Raw genomic sequence first — 16624 nt, 5'->3', positions numbered from 1 at the left:
GGGTGCTTTATTGTGGTATTATGCAGATTATATATGGCAGTATTATCATTGCATTGTATAGTTGTGTAATGGTTTAAAAATATCAAGCATGTAAAAGTTTCTGCCTGTCAATGTTATTCTGGAAAGATCTAAGTGATATGTCAGAAAGGCTACATGCAATAAGGCAATCCACAAGCTTATTTACCAATATGTTTTATTTTTGGGGGGAGAAGTTCTAATTTTGTATAGCTACGATGACTACATTAGTTCTCAGTAGTGAAAAGCCCACAAGTAACATGAGTCAGAGACGGCGCTAAGGACGGAATTTTTCTTAATGGATTGAAGCAAGATGAAACCACTTTTTATACTCTGTGCACGTGAACGATATTGATGACAAAGATTCTGATCCCGGAGACATCAAAATATTTCTGTTCTTGGATTGCAGCAAGATTATCTGTCTTACAGCGTTCAAACAGAATAGTGGCGGTATCATGTTTCAGGGCCTAGAGGCAGGTGCTTGATTGAAAAACCAAAGTTGGCAAGACTTGAATAAAGATTTTCGAGACTGTTTGCAGTGGGTCAAGTGTGTATTCCTGTATTTAAGAGATATTTGACACTGCAGCCTCCAATATTCCAGAATTGCTCAGTATGGTTGCAGAACAGAACAAAGAACAAATTGGAAAATGCTTCCTACAAATCTTTCCCTTGCGCGGTCACAGGGCAGGAATGGAGACAGCGTTAAATACTAATTTTTTATTTAAAGAGACTTTGTCAGTAGGTTTATGGTGTCCTATCTCAGGGTAACATAAAGTAGTGACAGAGAAGCTGAACAGAATGATGTATCACTTACATTGTTCTGTGCAGCTGATCCAGAGATTTCCTCCTGAATAAAATGGACAATAAGTAGTCCTCTCCATTACGTGCGTGAGCTCAGTAGTCCTGGATATTCATGAGAAGTTTAAAACTCCGCCCACCACCTGCTGATGTGTATAAGCATTCAACTGTCAATCGGCAGCTGGAGGATGGGGAGAGGGGGGTGGCAACAATCCTATTCTCCTGCATATTAGGAGAACAGCTGAACAAAATGATGTAAGTAATACACCAATCTGTTCAGCATTTCTATCACTAGTTTATGCTGCCCACATTTGAGGCGGAGTAAACCTAGTGACAGATTCCCTTTTAATATACAGAAGCTTAGTAAATCTGTACATTTTTATATATTTTAACCCTTAGACGACCCTGGACGTAGGGTTACGTCATGGAAGTCTGTCCCCAGACGACCCATGACGTAACCTTACGTCCTGGGTGTTTTTCCCGCTATGACGCGCGCTCCGCTCCGTCCGCTTCATAGCAGGTGGGGGCCGGCTGCAAAAAGCAGCCGGGACCTCACCGGTAATGACACGCTGCAGCGATCGTGCTGCCGCGTGTCATTAACCCCTTAAACGCCGCAATCACGGCGCGACCGCGGCGTTTAAGTGTAAGTGACAGGGGGAGTCCCCTGTCACTTACCGATCGGGACCCCCGCAGTGTGACTGCGGGGGTCCCGATCGGTAAAACGGACTGCAGAAGGTCTCTCACCTGCCTCCATGCGGTCCGATCGGCGATCTGCTACACTAAGCCTGCACAGGCAGGCTCAATGAGCAGAGCGCCGATAACACTGATCAATGCTATGCCTATGGCATAGCATTCATCAGTGTAGAAATCAAACTAATGAATGTACAAGTCCCCCAAAGGGACTTCAAAAGTGTAAAAAAAAAAAGTTCAAAACACTAACACACTACCCCAAAACCCCTCCCCCAATAAAAGTCTAAATCACCCCCCTTTCCCATTATATAAATAAAACATATAAAAATGAATAAATAGATAAACATATAATATACCGTAGCGTGCGTAATTGTCCGATCTATTAAAATATAACAAGCGTCATTGTGACCGGTAAACGGCGTACACGAAAAGAGGGGAAAAAGTGCGCAGATTACCGATTTTATGTTACATTATATATTAAAAAAAATCAATAAAAAGTGATCAAAACGTCCAATCTTCACAAATATGGTATTAATAAAAACTAGAGATCATGGCGGAAAAAATGACACCCCATACAGCCCCGTAGGTGAAAAAATAAAACCGTTATAAGCGTCACAATAGGCCCATTTTATTAATATTTAATTGCCAAAAAAAAGGATTTCATAAAAAAAAATATATATAACATTAGAGAATCTGTGTAACCTGCATATGATTGTGTTCGGACTGACCTATAGAATAATAGTATCATGTCGCTGTTACCATATAGTGCATTACGTAGACAAAGGAACCCCCCAAATGTTACCATATTGCATTCTTTTTTACGATTTCACCTATTTATATCTTCATAAATAATATATTTGGAATTCCATCATACATGTTATGGTAAAATGAATGACGCCATTACACAGTACAACTATTCCTGTAAAAAACAAGCACTTACATGGCTTGTAGATAGAAAACTGAAAGTGCTAGAGCTCTTAGAAGGGGAGGAGGGGAAAACGAAAACACTAAGATCAAAATTTGCGTGGTCCACTGGGTCATTTTGGGCCTGGTCCTCAAAGGGTTAAATATTGGCCATGTTGAATTATATGTAGCAGATTGTGATGTATTTTAACACTTTTCTTTGAGTATTCGCTCTATAAAATGAACCATGTTGAAAAAGAAATGTAAGAGAATATAAAATCTTCATACAGTTGTTTGTAGAACCAAATAATAGTTAGATTATTATGGGATTCTATCAAATAAAAACTAATAAAGTGGCTTCTGCTTTTACTTCCAGAATGGGTTTACCCCTCTGTACATGGCTGCTCAAGAGAACCACCTTGAAGTTGTGAAATATTTACTTGAAAATGGGGCCAACCAGAGCACTGCCACAGAGGTATGTGTAGTTACAATCAGCAGTTATTCCTATTGGCTAATTTTATCCATGATGATAAAGCTGACGTATGATGTTCACTGCACCCTTAAATGAGAAGTCTGGCATTTTTTTTTATTTAACTATTGTACTTCCCCCCAAAAGTTATACAAATCACCAATATACACTTATTATGGGAAATGCTTATAAAGTGCTTTTTTCCCTGCACTTACTACTGCATCAAGGCTTCACTTCCTGGATAACATGGTGATGTCACTTCCTGGATAACATGGTGATGTCACTTCCTGGATAACGTGATGTCACTTCCTGGATAACATGGTGATGTCACTTCCTGGATAACATGGTGATGTCACAACCCGACTCCCAGAGCTGTGTAGGCTGTGGCTGCTGGAGAGGATGATGGCAGGGGGACACTGAGGGACACAGGGCACTGGAGGGACACTGAGCATCCCCCTGCCATCATCCTCTCCAGCAGCCACAGCCAGCGCAGCTCTGGGAGTCGGGTTGTGACATCACCATGTTATCCAGGAAGTGACATCACCATGTTATCCAGGAAGTGACATCACCATGTTATCCAGGAAGTGACATCATCATTTTAACCAGGAAGTGACAGCTTGATGCAGTAGTAAGTGCAGGGAAAAAAACACTTTATCAGCATTTCCCATAATAAGTGTATATTGGTGATTTGTATAACTTTTGGGGGGCAATACAATACTTTAATAAAAATTTTTGCCGGACTTCTCCTTTAAGTAGAGATGAGTGAACCTGCCGAGGTTCAGGTTATGGCTATGGCTGTATCCCAGTTTTCCAGGCGGTCCTCCTGCTGTATCCACCCTCTCCACGGAGCAGGCAGACAGTGGCAGTCAGAAGCCGAGAGTTCAGGTTCATACGAACCCGAACCTCGGCAGGTTCGCTCAGCTCTACCTTTAACGTGTCACTGTCGGTTCACCACCAGGGACAAATCAAAACTATAGTGCATCATCAAATACCACCAAACGACCTGAACTAAAACAATTTTTTAGCTGTTTTAGTGCACTTTTGGTGCAATACTTACCTGTCTTCTGCACCTCTGGTTTCCTCTTCTGTATCTCCGGTGTTCCCTTCTGAGTCACCTCCAGCCCGCTCAGCCAATTACTGACCAAGGGCCCTATTACACAAACAGTTTATCTGACAGATTTTTTTAAGCCAAAGCCAGGAATGGATTTAAAAGGAGGAGAAATCTCAGTCTTTCCTTTTATTACATGTTCTCTGTTTATAGTCCATTCCTGGCTTTGACTCAAAAACAATCTCTCAGATAATCTGTTGGTTTCATAGGGCCCTAAGACAGGACAGCAACAGACAGTGACTGGCTGAGCAGGCTGCCACTCTTGTCTGGAGAGTGACAGCCTGCTTAGCCAATCACTGGCTGCTGCTGTCCCATCTCAGTCAGTAATTGGCTGAGTGGGCAGGAGGAGATATAGAAGACACTGGAGACACAGAAGAGGACACAAGGGGAGCGTGGACAGGTAAGTATATCATTAAAAAAAAATTTTGCGAATTTTAAAACGAATCTTCCCCGAATTTGGTCGGCTCATCACTAATTTTAACTTATCTGCCTTTTGTCTTCCTTCACAGGATGGCTTCACTCCGCTGGCTGTTGCCCTGCAGCAAGGACATAACATGGTGGTGGCCATTCTTTTGGAGAATGATACTAAAGGAAAGGTTAGACTTCCAGCTCTGCACATTGCAGCCAGGAAGGACGACACAAAGTCTGCTGCCCTCTTACTTCAAAATGACCATAATGCTGATGTGCAGTCAAAGGTAAGCTATGGCCGTCAAGAAAGCTGCTGCAGTTTTCTATCCATTGCATGGAACAAGTATTATTGAAGGGGTTATCCTGCGAAAATGTTTTTCTTTCAAATCAACTGGATTTTAGAAATGTATATACGTTTGTAATTTGCTTCTATTTAAAGATCTCAAATCTTCCCATACTTATCAGCTGCTGTATGTCCTGCAAGAAATGGTGTTTTCTTTCCAGTCTGGCACAGTGCTCTCTGCTGCCACCTCTGTCCCAGAGAGGAACTGTTCAGAGCAGGAAAGGTTTTCTATGGGAATCTACTGCTACTGTGGACAGTTCCTGTCTAGGACAGAAGTGGCAGCAGAGAGCACTGTGTCAGACTGAAAAGAAAACATTTCCTGCAGGACATACAGCAGCTGATAAGTATAGGAAGACTTGAGATTTTTAAATAGAAGTAAATTACATATCTATATAACTTTCTGAAAGCATTTGATTTGAAAGAAAAAGATTTTCGTTGGACAAACCCGTTAAATAATATCAATGAGTGGATATGGTAAGTCTTTCACTCGGAGCCCTGTTTATGAGTCAAGTGTGACTTTATTTTGACAGATTGGACGTGCAGGGGAAGCATTACCAGTGTGTCACCAGCATTTTTTAATCATCTACATCAGGGGTGTCAAACTCAGGCTCTCCAGCTGTTGCCAAACTACAATTCCCATCATGCTTTAGCTTTGGCTGTCCAGACATGATGGGAATTGTAGTTTTGCAACAGCTGGAGGGCCGCAGTTTGACACCTGTGATCTACATTGTCAGATTTTTGATTAATGTTATTTTTCCTTTGTATCTTCCATACAAGCCCGGAAACCTTTTGGTGACGATATTTTGATTTTACCAATCAAATGAGATCAGATCAGATGAGAGTCCCAGAGCATGCAGTGTAATATAGGATCAATGGGGGAGATTTATCAAACATGGTGTAAAGTGAGACTGGCTCAGTTGCCCCTAGCAACCAATCAGATTCCACCTTTCAGTCCTCACAGACTCTTTGGAAAATAAAAGGTGGAATCTGATTGGTTGCTAGGGGCGACTGAGTCAGTTTCACTTTACGCCAAATCTCCCCCAATGTTTGTGTAGTAGTGTATTAAAAAACAGACAATGAGAATAAGAATTAATGGCATTTCCTACATCCACTGGCAATAGTAATAATTCTGATTGTTATGGTTTATCAACTAATATATGCTCTTTTTCCCAAATCATGCTACTTCAGATGATGGTGAATAGGACGACAGAGGTATACATATGAAATATTCTTTCTTGCTGATATGTTGCATGCATCTTTTTATAAGTAAAGTGTTGTGTTGTCCTTAAATATGCTATTGTGTTTATTACCTCATTTATGTACATGTATTGAAATTTTTTTCTATGGTTGTCTTTGAATAAACTTGCAACAGCCTAAGGCCATGTTCATACTACGTATGAGACCGGCTGTTCCGTGACCGGCTGGGTCACGGAATGGCCGTTCTCTGAAAAGATCATCCCGTCCGTGCGCGCCTGCATCAGAACTACCCACTGCACACTATGGAGTGAGCGGCCGGAGCGTATACTATTTGTATAGCTCCGGACGGAATTCCATAGAAGGCAAAGCAACCTATATTTTCGTAAAAAGTATGGCCGTTGTTGCCAATTGCAATGTTAATAGGGTCAATGTAATAGGAGGCTTTAATAAGGAGATCTCTACTGCTTAGATAGTGAAGGGTTAGGTTTAGGGACTTATCTGTCAAAATGCTGTCCATTTCTAGGGAAAGAAAGATGCTATATGAGGCTGGGTTCACACTGCGTTATTGCAATCCGTTTTAGTGTGCATCCGTTTTAATCCGTTTTTCCATTGACTTCCATTGTAAAAAAAAGGGATCAAAACGGATTCGTTTTTTTAACGGACACAAAAGTAGTGTCAGCTACGTTTTTGTGCCCGTCCAAAAAAACTGATCCGTTTTTTTTAGAATGGAAGTCAATGGAAAAACAGATCAAAACGGATGCACACCAATGCATCCGTTTTTTTCATCTGTTGTTTTTTTGCAAAAAACGGATAAAAAAAACGGATTGCAAAAACGCAGTGTGAGCGCTCACTTCACCTCTTGAAAGGCACATGTTTCTATCACATTACAAAGCACGTAACCGTATCTGTATACTAAATTGAAATTTACATTCCAGACAGCACATGAAAATAAAGCTATATGTGTATGTGTACAAGCTGTATCCTCACAGTGCCCTATATATGACCTTGGGAATCAGTCGCAGCATATATCAATACAGAAACCCCCCATAGGTCTACATTGATTCTTTGTAAACTAATGACTTTATAATAGGTGGAATAGATAGAATCGTACGACATTTAGAAGCTTTTAAAATTTTTAACAGACTTAATATTGTATATCATATACTGCATAGACGATATTGTTTATGTGTTAATCCACTTATAATTGTCAGTGTAATAACTAAGGCTACAGCATTGATTGTAGATGCGTACAGTCCCCCTATAGGGCTGCTGTAATAGACGCCTCTTATTGCTGCATTGCAGGGACGTGAATAAGCAGAAGTTCTGCACACACAGTCATTCCCGTGCAGAGCTAGTCTTGCAGACAGACAAACTGCACATTAGAACAATTGCAACGCTGACAAAATAGGCAGTAACCACTGCACTACATTAATGTATAGCACCAATGATATGCCCTTATAGGTTTTCTAATATATATATATATATATATATATATATATATATATATATATATATATATATATATATATATATCTCTCTCTCTATATATATATATATATATATGTATATATATTCTGATGTTTATTGTATCTCTACCTATCATCTATCTATCTGTCTGTCTCACATCCACATCCATATATTATATGCAAGATTACAAACACTTGCCCACTTTCTTCCAGAAACAGCACAACTGTTGTCTCTAGGTCAGGTGTGGTTTGCAATTAAAGGGAACTATCTGCCGATTAGATGAATCCAAGCTGCTGATAGTGCCCAGAATGACGATCCTCAGGGTAAATTCTGCTCCAGAGCACCGTTAGGAGCAATGCCACATCATTTGGCTCGCCCCTTCTAATGATAATCAATGGAGGGGGTGGCCCAGATGAGGGTGCTCCAAAGCAGAGTTTACCCCGACTAACAATGCGGGAGCAGAGTCGAGGAGGAAGGTAAGACACATACCTTCTTCCTCGTGTCCCTGTCGCTATAGGGGCTATCTGCAGGTTAGATTTGTCTAACCTGCTGATAGTTCCCCTTTAAGCTCCTTACTTCAATGGAGCTGATTTGTAAATGACCATCCAAACTGGAGACAAGAGTTATGCTGTTTCTGGAAGAAAGAGGCCATGTTTTTCTAAGCCTGAATAACCCCTTAGTCAGCATTGCAATGTGATGCAGGTTTGATCAGGAACTATATATATCATGTGATGTTTAATATATACACATTTATTGCATCCTTATGTAATACAATGTCTTTGATGTAACGTCTCTCTCTTTCATGCTCTGGAATATATCCTGTACTAATTTAGCGCACCTTTTACTCATGTTAATTTAGCTTATTGCTGCCTAACATGTTTCTCTTATTCACTGACCGCCCATGGACAGCCAGGCTGCGCCCTGGTACTCTTTACTGCAGGCTAATGCTTCCTCACACTAGGTATATTGGTATAGCCCATTGCCTGTTGCTTACTGACTGTATCCTGTTTTCTTGGATTTTCCAGAGTGGTTTTACACCTTTGCACATCGCTGCTCATTATGGAAACGTCAATGTGGCGACACTTTTGCTCAACAGAGGAGCGGGCGTAGACTTCACAGCAAGAGTAAGAATATTTATCAAAAATTGCTGAAGCTCTCAGTTAAAGGGGTGGTGTTAGGCTGGGTTCACACTACGTTTTTTTCATCCTTTTTTTGCAAAAAAAATGATGAAAAACTGATTTAAAAAAAACGGATGCAACTGTGTGCATTCGTTTTGATCTGTTTTTCCATTGACTTCCATTTAAAAAAAAAAAAAAACGGATCCGTTTTTCTAGCGTACACAAAAACGCGGTCGACCTCATTTTTGTGTCCGTTAAAAAAAAACAGATCCGTTTTGATCTGTTTTTTTTTATTTTTTATAATGGAAGTCAATGGAAAAATGGATGCACACAGTTGCATCAATTTTTTTCATCAGTTTTTCATCCGTTTTTTTGCAAAATATATAAAATGAAACCTATTTCCAATGTGAAATGTATTGTTTGACAGATATCGACTCTCTTATCCCCCATGTGCTGTTTTGTTTTATTATCCGTTGCCTTTGGTTACGACCCTCTAGGTATCCACTGTGTCACACATGCTCAGTGCAGTCGTCACATGATCTGTCCCATTAGTACTGGCAGTTGGTATTCACTTCACATACAAGCAAGAGGGATTATGGGAAAGTGTCTGCACTGTTGCATGGCAACAGCAAGGTCACAGTTTAGAGAGGAAACCAGGAAGAATATTGGTAGAGTGATGTAGGCCACTTTACTAAAAACAGCACATTTGTACTTGTTTACATATATATGTATGTGGTACAGATGTGATTTTACCTTCTTTGCTTCGTGACACCGCCCCTTTAATCTTAAAGGTATCCCTGTTAGAAAGGGACCTCTTAGTCAAGATCAGCGAGAGGTGGAGCAGCAGTGGAAAGCCTCCTTGACTGTATAGCTGGTTCCTGGCTTATACATAAGATTATGGTTCAGATTCATCAATACATATTAAACAAAAACTGGTAAAATAACAGCTAAGCTGTGATTGGTTGCTGTGGTTAAGTTAAAGGCGAAAATGTTTATTACAGTATTGTATTGCCCCCAAAAGTTATACAAATCACCAATATACATTTATTACGGGAAATGCTTATAAAGTGCTTTTTTCCCTGCACTTACTACTGCATCAAGGCTTCACTTCCTGGATAAAATGGTAATGTCACTTCCTGGATAACATGGTGATGTCACTTCCTGTATAGTATGGTGATGTCACTTCCTGGATAAAATGGTGATGTCACTTCCTGGATAACATGTTGATATCACTTCCTGTATAATATGGTGATGTCACTTCCTGGATAAAATGGTGATGTCACGCCCCGTGATGACACTAAGCATCCCTCTGACATCATCCTCTCCAGCAGCCACAGCCCGCACAGCTCTGGGAGACGGGGCGTGACATCACCATTTTATCCAGGAAGTGACATCACCATATTATACAGGAAGTGATATCACCATGTTATCCAGGAAGTGACATCACCATATTATACAGGAAGTGACATCACCATACTATACAGGAAGTGATATCACCATGTTATCCAGGAAGTGACATCACCATTTTATCCTGGAAGTGACATCACCATACTATACAGGAAGTGAAGCCTTGATGCAGTAGTAAGTGCAGGAAAAAAGCACTTTATGTGCATATCCCGTAATAAGTGTATATTGGGGATTTGTATAACTTTTGGGGGGTAAACTAGTTTTTGGTTGACACAGATTGACAAAGCTAGGCCTGTGTCAAAAGTAAGGCCTCATTCACACATCTGTAGAATTGTGGATTCTTGGTGGTCTGCGATTTTACGGACGACTACATAATAGTGACCCATTCCGCAATTGCGTGTCTACACTAGGACGTGTCCTATCTTTTTTGTGGCACAGATGACAGTTTATTCACAGATCTGCAACAATTGCAGATGTGTGAATAGGCACATAGAAACCAATTGCTGATCCTCAGTTACAGGGGTGTGAATGAAGGGGAGCTCCGGCAATTTATTATTTTCTTTCAAATCAACTGGTGTCATAAAGTTATATAGATTCAGCTGCTGTATATCCTGCAGAAAATGGTGTATTCTTTCCTGTCTAACAGGAACTATTCAGAGCAGTAGCAAATCCCCAAAGAAAACCTCTACTGTTCTGGACAGTTCCTGACATGGACAGAGGTGGCAACATAGAGCACTGTGTCAGACAGGAAAGTGTGAACATAGCATAAAGATACTTAAAAGGCATGTCTCAAAAATAGGTGAATGTGACATTTCTCTGATAGAGCAGTTAAAATGTCATTTTTCAACTGGAATTCAAAGAAAGCTCCTTTGTCTAGATATTGCTGTTATGGTGCCCCCTGGTGGCCTTTTTATTTCATTCTTACAGTGTTCACATATACTGTATATCCAGTGCTAGTAGAAAGGTATTCTACATCTTGTTACCTGAATTCTCTACATAGGCAGTGCGCCCCTTTACCTATTAGGCTTCTGTACAACCACACATATTATATGTGTGTCCCTGACCAGATTTATAAGTATAATAAAGGAAAATATAAATCATCACTATCATTGTGGAATCACTATTTAAAGAGTGAATGTCACTAAAATGTTGTTTATGTCTTCAGAGCGACCCTTTTAGAATCACAGGAATAAAAAAGTGGATTTTACAGTATAAATTGCAAGGTGTGACCTCCATAGTGAAAATCCACAAGACATGACATGAGTGAGCATGCTAGGGCGTTGACAGATGTTGCTTCAATTTTAACACTTACTTTTGCCGCTAAGCATGAAAAACATCCACATCTTCAGCACTGCAAATTGCTGAATGCTTGCATTGTACCCCACATCTGAACATGGCCTTATATGTTCTAAATCACAATACCTTGGAGCAGTGCCCTTAAAGAGAAATAATGTGTGTTGGACTTAGGGTCCAAATAATGTGTGTTGTGCCTTGGTTAGGGTAATCTGCAGCAGCCAAGTTAATGTGGCATGGAAAAAAGGAGAGGTGTCGCAAGCCTAGGGCACAGACACTCTAGGCCGCGCCACATTGACTCGGCTGCTGCAGATTAAAAGATCATTTTTAACTCTAACCAAGGCCCGGGCACTTTTTAAAAGACACAAATGGGAAGGACTTATACTCATCAAATAGACACAATACTATCGGGGGGGTTAGATACGGTATTTCTTTAACAGTACAATTATTTCATATTGGACCTCCTTGGGTTTGTTTGGTTTTGGAACCTGTCATCAGTGGCTTCAGACAATCCTGCTGGCCTTGAGTAATAGATTCCTCCCTTTACCCAAACATAGAGAGATTTAGCAAATAAGACTGGTAGGGTGGGAAGCAGCTACAATACCCGAGACCGCCTAGATTACTTCATGTAGCAGGCAGCATGACATTGATGATAACAGATTCCCTTTAATTTCTTTTGTCTAGAGAAAGCTTAATCCAGGTGTAAAAGGGGTACTCAAGCCATATATATATATATATACAGTGGTGCCTTGGATTACGAGCATAATTCGTTCCGTGACTGTGCTTGTAATCCAAATCCACTCTTAAACCAAAGCAAGTTTTCCCATAAGAAATTACTGAAATGCAGACAATTGGTTCCACACCCCAAAAATAGTGAATTTATATTCTGAATAACATGTAAAACAAATGAAACAAACATTTAAAAACAGCTGAATATGTCCCATTATAAGTTACTGTACAGTATGGAAATCAGCATGTGGTGTATAATATATTATAGAGTAAGTGCAGAAACCTGAAAAACAGCCGCAATTTGTAGATACAGAATGGAACTGCAGATGCCCATAATGCAGGAGCGTAGTACAACAGGCTCGAATAGAGAAGCACGGCTGCTGTCAGAGGTCTGTGTGGTCACATGACAGCAATGGAAAGGGGGTATTTTCAGCCTGGACCAATCAGAGCTGACAGAGACTGCAGGGAGCATGAAGGAATGAGCAGGGCAGATGTGGGCACATACATGCATCACGCTCTGTCCGGGGAGAGAGGGGTTACAGCAGGGGCGTAACTAGAACTAGCTGGGCCCCATAGCAAACTTTTAATTGGGGACCCCCCCCCCCGCCCCCCCAGTTCCGTCCATAGTAGCCAATGCCCCCATATAGTAGCCAGTGCCCCCATATAGTAGCCAGTGCCTCCATATAGTAGCCAATGCCCCCATACAGTGCCCCCATATAGTAACCAGTGCCCCCATAGTAGCCAATGCCCCCATATAGTAGCCAATGCCCCCATACAGTGCCCCCATTGTAGCCAGTGTTCTCCATAGTAGCCAATGCCCCCATACAGTGCCCCCATATAGTAGCCAATGCCCCCATATAGTAGCCAATGCCCCCATATAGTAGCCAATGCCCCCATACAGTGCCCCCATATAGTAGCCAATGCCCCCAGACAGTGCCCCCATCGTAGCCAGTGCCCCCATATAGTAGCCAATGCCCCATACAGTGCCCCCATAGTAGCCAATGCCCCATACAGTGCCCCCCATAGTAGCCAATGCCCCATACAGTGCCCCCATAGTAGCCAATGCCCCATACAGTGCCCCCATAGTAGCCAATGCCCCATACAGTGCCCCCATAGTAGCCAATGCCCCATACAGTGCCCCCATAGTAGCCAATGCCCCATACAGTGCCCCCATAGTAGCCAATGCCCCATACAGTGCCCCCCATAGTAGCCAATCCCCCCTGCGACCAGAAAAACAACAAACAGGTTACTCACCTGTCCGCCGGCCCCAGCAGCTCCTCTCCCGACACTCCGGTCTCCCGTCATCCTCCGGGCACAGGCAGCCGGGGACAGAGAGACTGCCGCTGCAGAACACTTCCGGGACACAGGCAGCGTCTCTGTACCCCACTGCCTGTGCCCGGAGGATGACGGGAGACCGGAGTGTCGGGAGAGGAGCTGCTGGGGCCGGCGGACAGGTGAGTAGGACAGCGATCCCCTCCGCACGCCCAGCCCGCCCCCTCCATCGCCGCTCAGCCGATCAGGAGCCCAGGAAAGTGCTGCTCATTGCACTTTTCCGGGCTTCTGATCGGCTCAGCTGAGCAGCGATAGAAGGGGCGGGCGGAGGGGATGGCTCAGGGCCGCTCACTATGCATATGCATAGTGAGCGGCAATACAGGGAGCGGGGGCATACTTTAACGCGGGGGCCCGGGCCCCCTAAACCCCCGGGCCCCATAGCGACGGCGTACCCTGACCCCATGGTAGCTACGCCAGTGGGTTACAGCTATGGAGAGATTACCTCCACAGTCCTGTCCCCTGATGTAAGCCCCAACCTGAAGTGGATCTGCTATGATTTGGAAGGTGAGGGAGACTTCCTGGGTCAGAGTACAGAGCTGTAGACCCCACTGTGCATGCCAAGCCCCTCCCCCATTCGCCCTCCCGCCCAGTGCAGGGAGCTCTTAAACCAAAACAATGCTATTAAACCAAGTCACAATTTTGAAAAACTGTGAGCTCTTAAACCAAAACGCTCTTAAACCAAGTTACTCTTAAACCAAGGTACCACTGTATATATATATATATATATATGTATATATATATATATATATATATATATATATATATATATATATATATACACTGTAATATAATTTTGCTCTTGCACAAAAAATAAGGAACTTTTCGCCATGCTTCCCCGTGACCTCCTACAGCATCTTCAGGTCTACCGCTGCCACTCAGCCAATCACTGGCTATGGCACTGCCCCGCTTCTGTCACTGATTGATCGACTGTCACTGCTCAGATGACTCCATCTCAGAGGTGGCAGTGGGAGCGTTCAGCAGGGGACCCGAAGACGCTGAAGAAGGTCCCGGGGAAGCGCAGTGAGGTAAGATGTTTCTTATTTTCTATGCTGGAGCAGCATTATATTATGGCCAGAGTACATAATAATAATAATAATAATAATGCTTTTATTTGTATCGTGCCAGCTGATTGCTCAGCACTTAACATAATAAACTGAAAACAAATATATCAAATAAACCAAATGTATTATGTGCAGTACAAACAATGTTTTTCATAGAGTTTTACTTTTTGGGTTAATGGAGTTTTATTTTCCACAGTGCAGCAATCAAACTGGCTTTTTTTTCAGTGTTCTCCCATAGGCCTCCATTGTTTTTTTTGCCCCTGCTTAAAAACAACACATGTGTAAATATGTGGGTTGTCTGATTTGTTGCTTTTTCTGACATTTTTTCATAAATCATTGAATCATATGATGTGTGAAACACTTATGGGAAAATGTCCCCCAAAAAGCAGATTTTAAAACATAAAAAAAACTAAGAAAAAAAGCATGTGCTGTGTTAAATGCTATTGTTTATTTGTTTCCATGCAGAATGGAATTACCCCATTGCATGTGGCCTCCAAAAGAGGAAATACTAATATGGTGAAATTATTGCTTGACCGAGGAGGACAAATTGATGCCAAAACCAGGGTAAGATGTCACTGGCGTTTTGTCTGCAAAATATGAAGGCTTCAGATCGGTATCTAGTATACAAAAAAAAATTAATGGGAGAGATTTATCAACATGGTGTAAAGTGAAACTGGCTCAGTTGCCCCTAGCAACCAATCAGATTCCACCTTTCATTTTTCAGAGTCTGTGAGGAATGAAAGGTGGAATCTGATTGGTTGCTAGGGGCAACTGAGCCAGTTTCACTTTACACCTTGTTTGATAAATCTCCCCTAATGTTTTTTCTCCGCAGTACCCCTTTAAATATAGTTTAAAATTTAGACATCAACTGTGATTTGCATCGCTTATGTACCTTTTTGTGTACAGTTTAATTTGTGCTGTCTGTCTGTCAAATTCCATTGCAATGACTACAATTTAGTGACACATCTGGAGGGAAGTCGGCGCCTTAGCAAGCTCCTGAGTTTTCTTCTCTCAGCTTAATGGAGAATGAATAATCCAAGCACGCAGAGTTTGGGGAGGTCCTTAAATAATTCACAACATAATAAAGATATAAATCTGCCGAGGAATTAATTATAGATGATAAAGTCGCATCCATTCTCCTGAAAAGAAGAATCTTTAAATAATTTAGCGTTAGGTCTGGATCTGTTTTTCTAAATTTAATTGTGTAAAAGTGTTAAAGAGTAGCGTATAGGCAAGAACTTTACTAGGTGTCTCAGATAGAATGGGGCCCCTAATAATATGGTAATAAGATTTTGCTAAATAAACATATTTAGCATAATGACGTAATATGGCAGAAGACGGATGGAGCCTCCCTATGCTTGTTTGTGGCAATAATCCTTTGGAGGTGTGGCGGGGTAAGGTGCGTATGACAATGATAGTGATACCACACCCACACACAATATGCAATAGCTGCTCCGTGTTGCCGAACTTTTCTTATTTTTTTTCACCATTGGAGCTGTGTGAGGGCTTGTTTTTTGCAGGATGAGTTGACAGGATTTTTCTTGTACAATTTTGGTGTGTATATGACATTTTGATCACTTTTTATTTTATTTTCGGTAAGGTAGGATGACCAAAATAACTGAGGAAGTTTTTATTTATTTATGATATTTATCTTGTTGGGGCAAATAAAGTGTTCATTTTATTTTGTAAGTTGATACGCTTACATAAATACCTTGTTAGAAACTGTTCATAAGAGTTTTATTACACTTAAAAACTATGAGGGACATGTATGAAAAGGCGGAAATGCCCTTTTTGGGCGCAGATGGGGCTGTTTGGCGTAAAAATATTCGCAAAGGGTATTTTTGCGAATATTTTTTTTGCACCGGCCCTATCTGCGGCACCTTCACCAGTGGGGCGGAGAGGGGGCAGCCGCACACTGAGGAGGCGTGGCCTCTGCGTGCACCGCATTTTTCCGTGGAAAAATTATACTGAAACCATAGGTTTTAAAATTTTCGCACAGGCTGGCTCCGTGTGATCGGGATTTATGTAGAGGCAATGCGCCTCTACATAAATCCCCTAAGCTTCGTAAAAAACGCGGGACTTCATAAATGTCCCCCAATGTGTTTGCTAAAAAAAAATATGCATTGCCATATTCTGCAATGATGCAAAATGCACAAATTTTATTAGAGAGCAGAGGCAATTCTGATTAAATTGGTCCATCTCTGACTGTCCTGCTACAATGTTCATATTAAAGGTTAAGCTTTCAGATATGCTGATACTTGATATTAAAATGGCTGATCAGATTCC

General features: G+C 41.6%; 1 protein-coding gene across 27 annotated transcripts in view; it reads left to right on the top strand.

The window, feature by feature from the left end:
• Window positions 1-16624, top strand: part of ANK2 (ankyrin 2) — a 382082-nt gene that overhangs the window by 268358 nt on the left and 97100 nt on the right. For 18 of the 27 annotated variants that reach the window (XM_069978472.1, XM_069978476.1, XM_069978474.1 and 15 more), the window contains 5 exons: window positions 2783-2881; window positions 4493-4678; window positions 5923-5946; window positions 8424-8522; window positions 14804-14902. In XM_069978472.1, the coding sequence (XP_069834573.1) occupies window positions 2783-2881; window positions 4493-4678; window positions 5923-5946; window positions 8424-8522; window positions 14804-14902 (507 nt within the window). Of the gene's footprint in view, window positions 1-2782; window positions 2882-4492; window positions 4679-5922; window positions 5947-8423; window positions 8523-9119; window positions 9185-14803; window positions 14903-16624 lie in introns of those variants that run through there. The other 9 variants (XM_069978475.1, XM_069978481.1, XM_069978463.1 and 6 more) reach the window with 2 other exon arrangements.

This window comes from Dendropsophus ebraccatus, chromosome 7, assembly GCF_027789765.1.
Source record: "Dendropsophus ebraccatus isolate aDenEbr1 chromosome 7, aDenEbr1.pat, whole genome shotgun sequence".
Taxonomy (NCBI): domain Eukaryota; kingdom Metazoa; phylum Chordata; class Amphibia; order Anura; family Hylidae; genus Dendropsophus; species Dendropsophus ebraccatus.
Note: the sequence above shows the minus strand (reverse complement) of the source record. Positions and strands in the feature narration are given on the sequence as shown.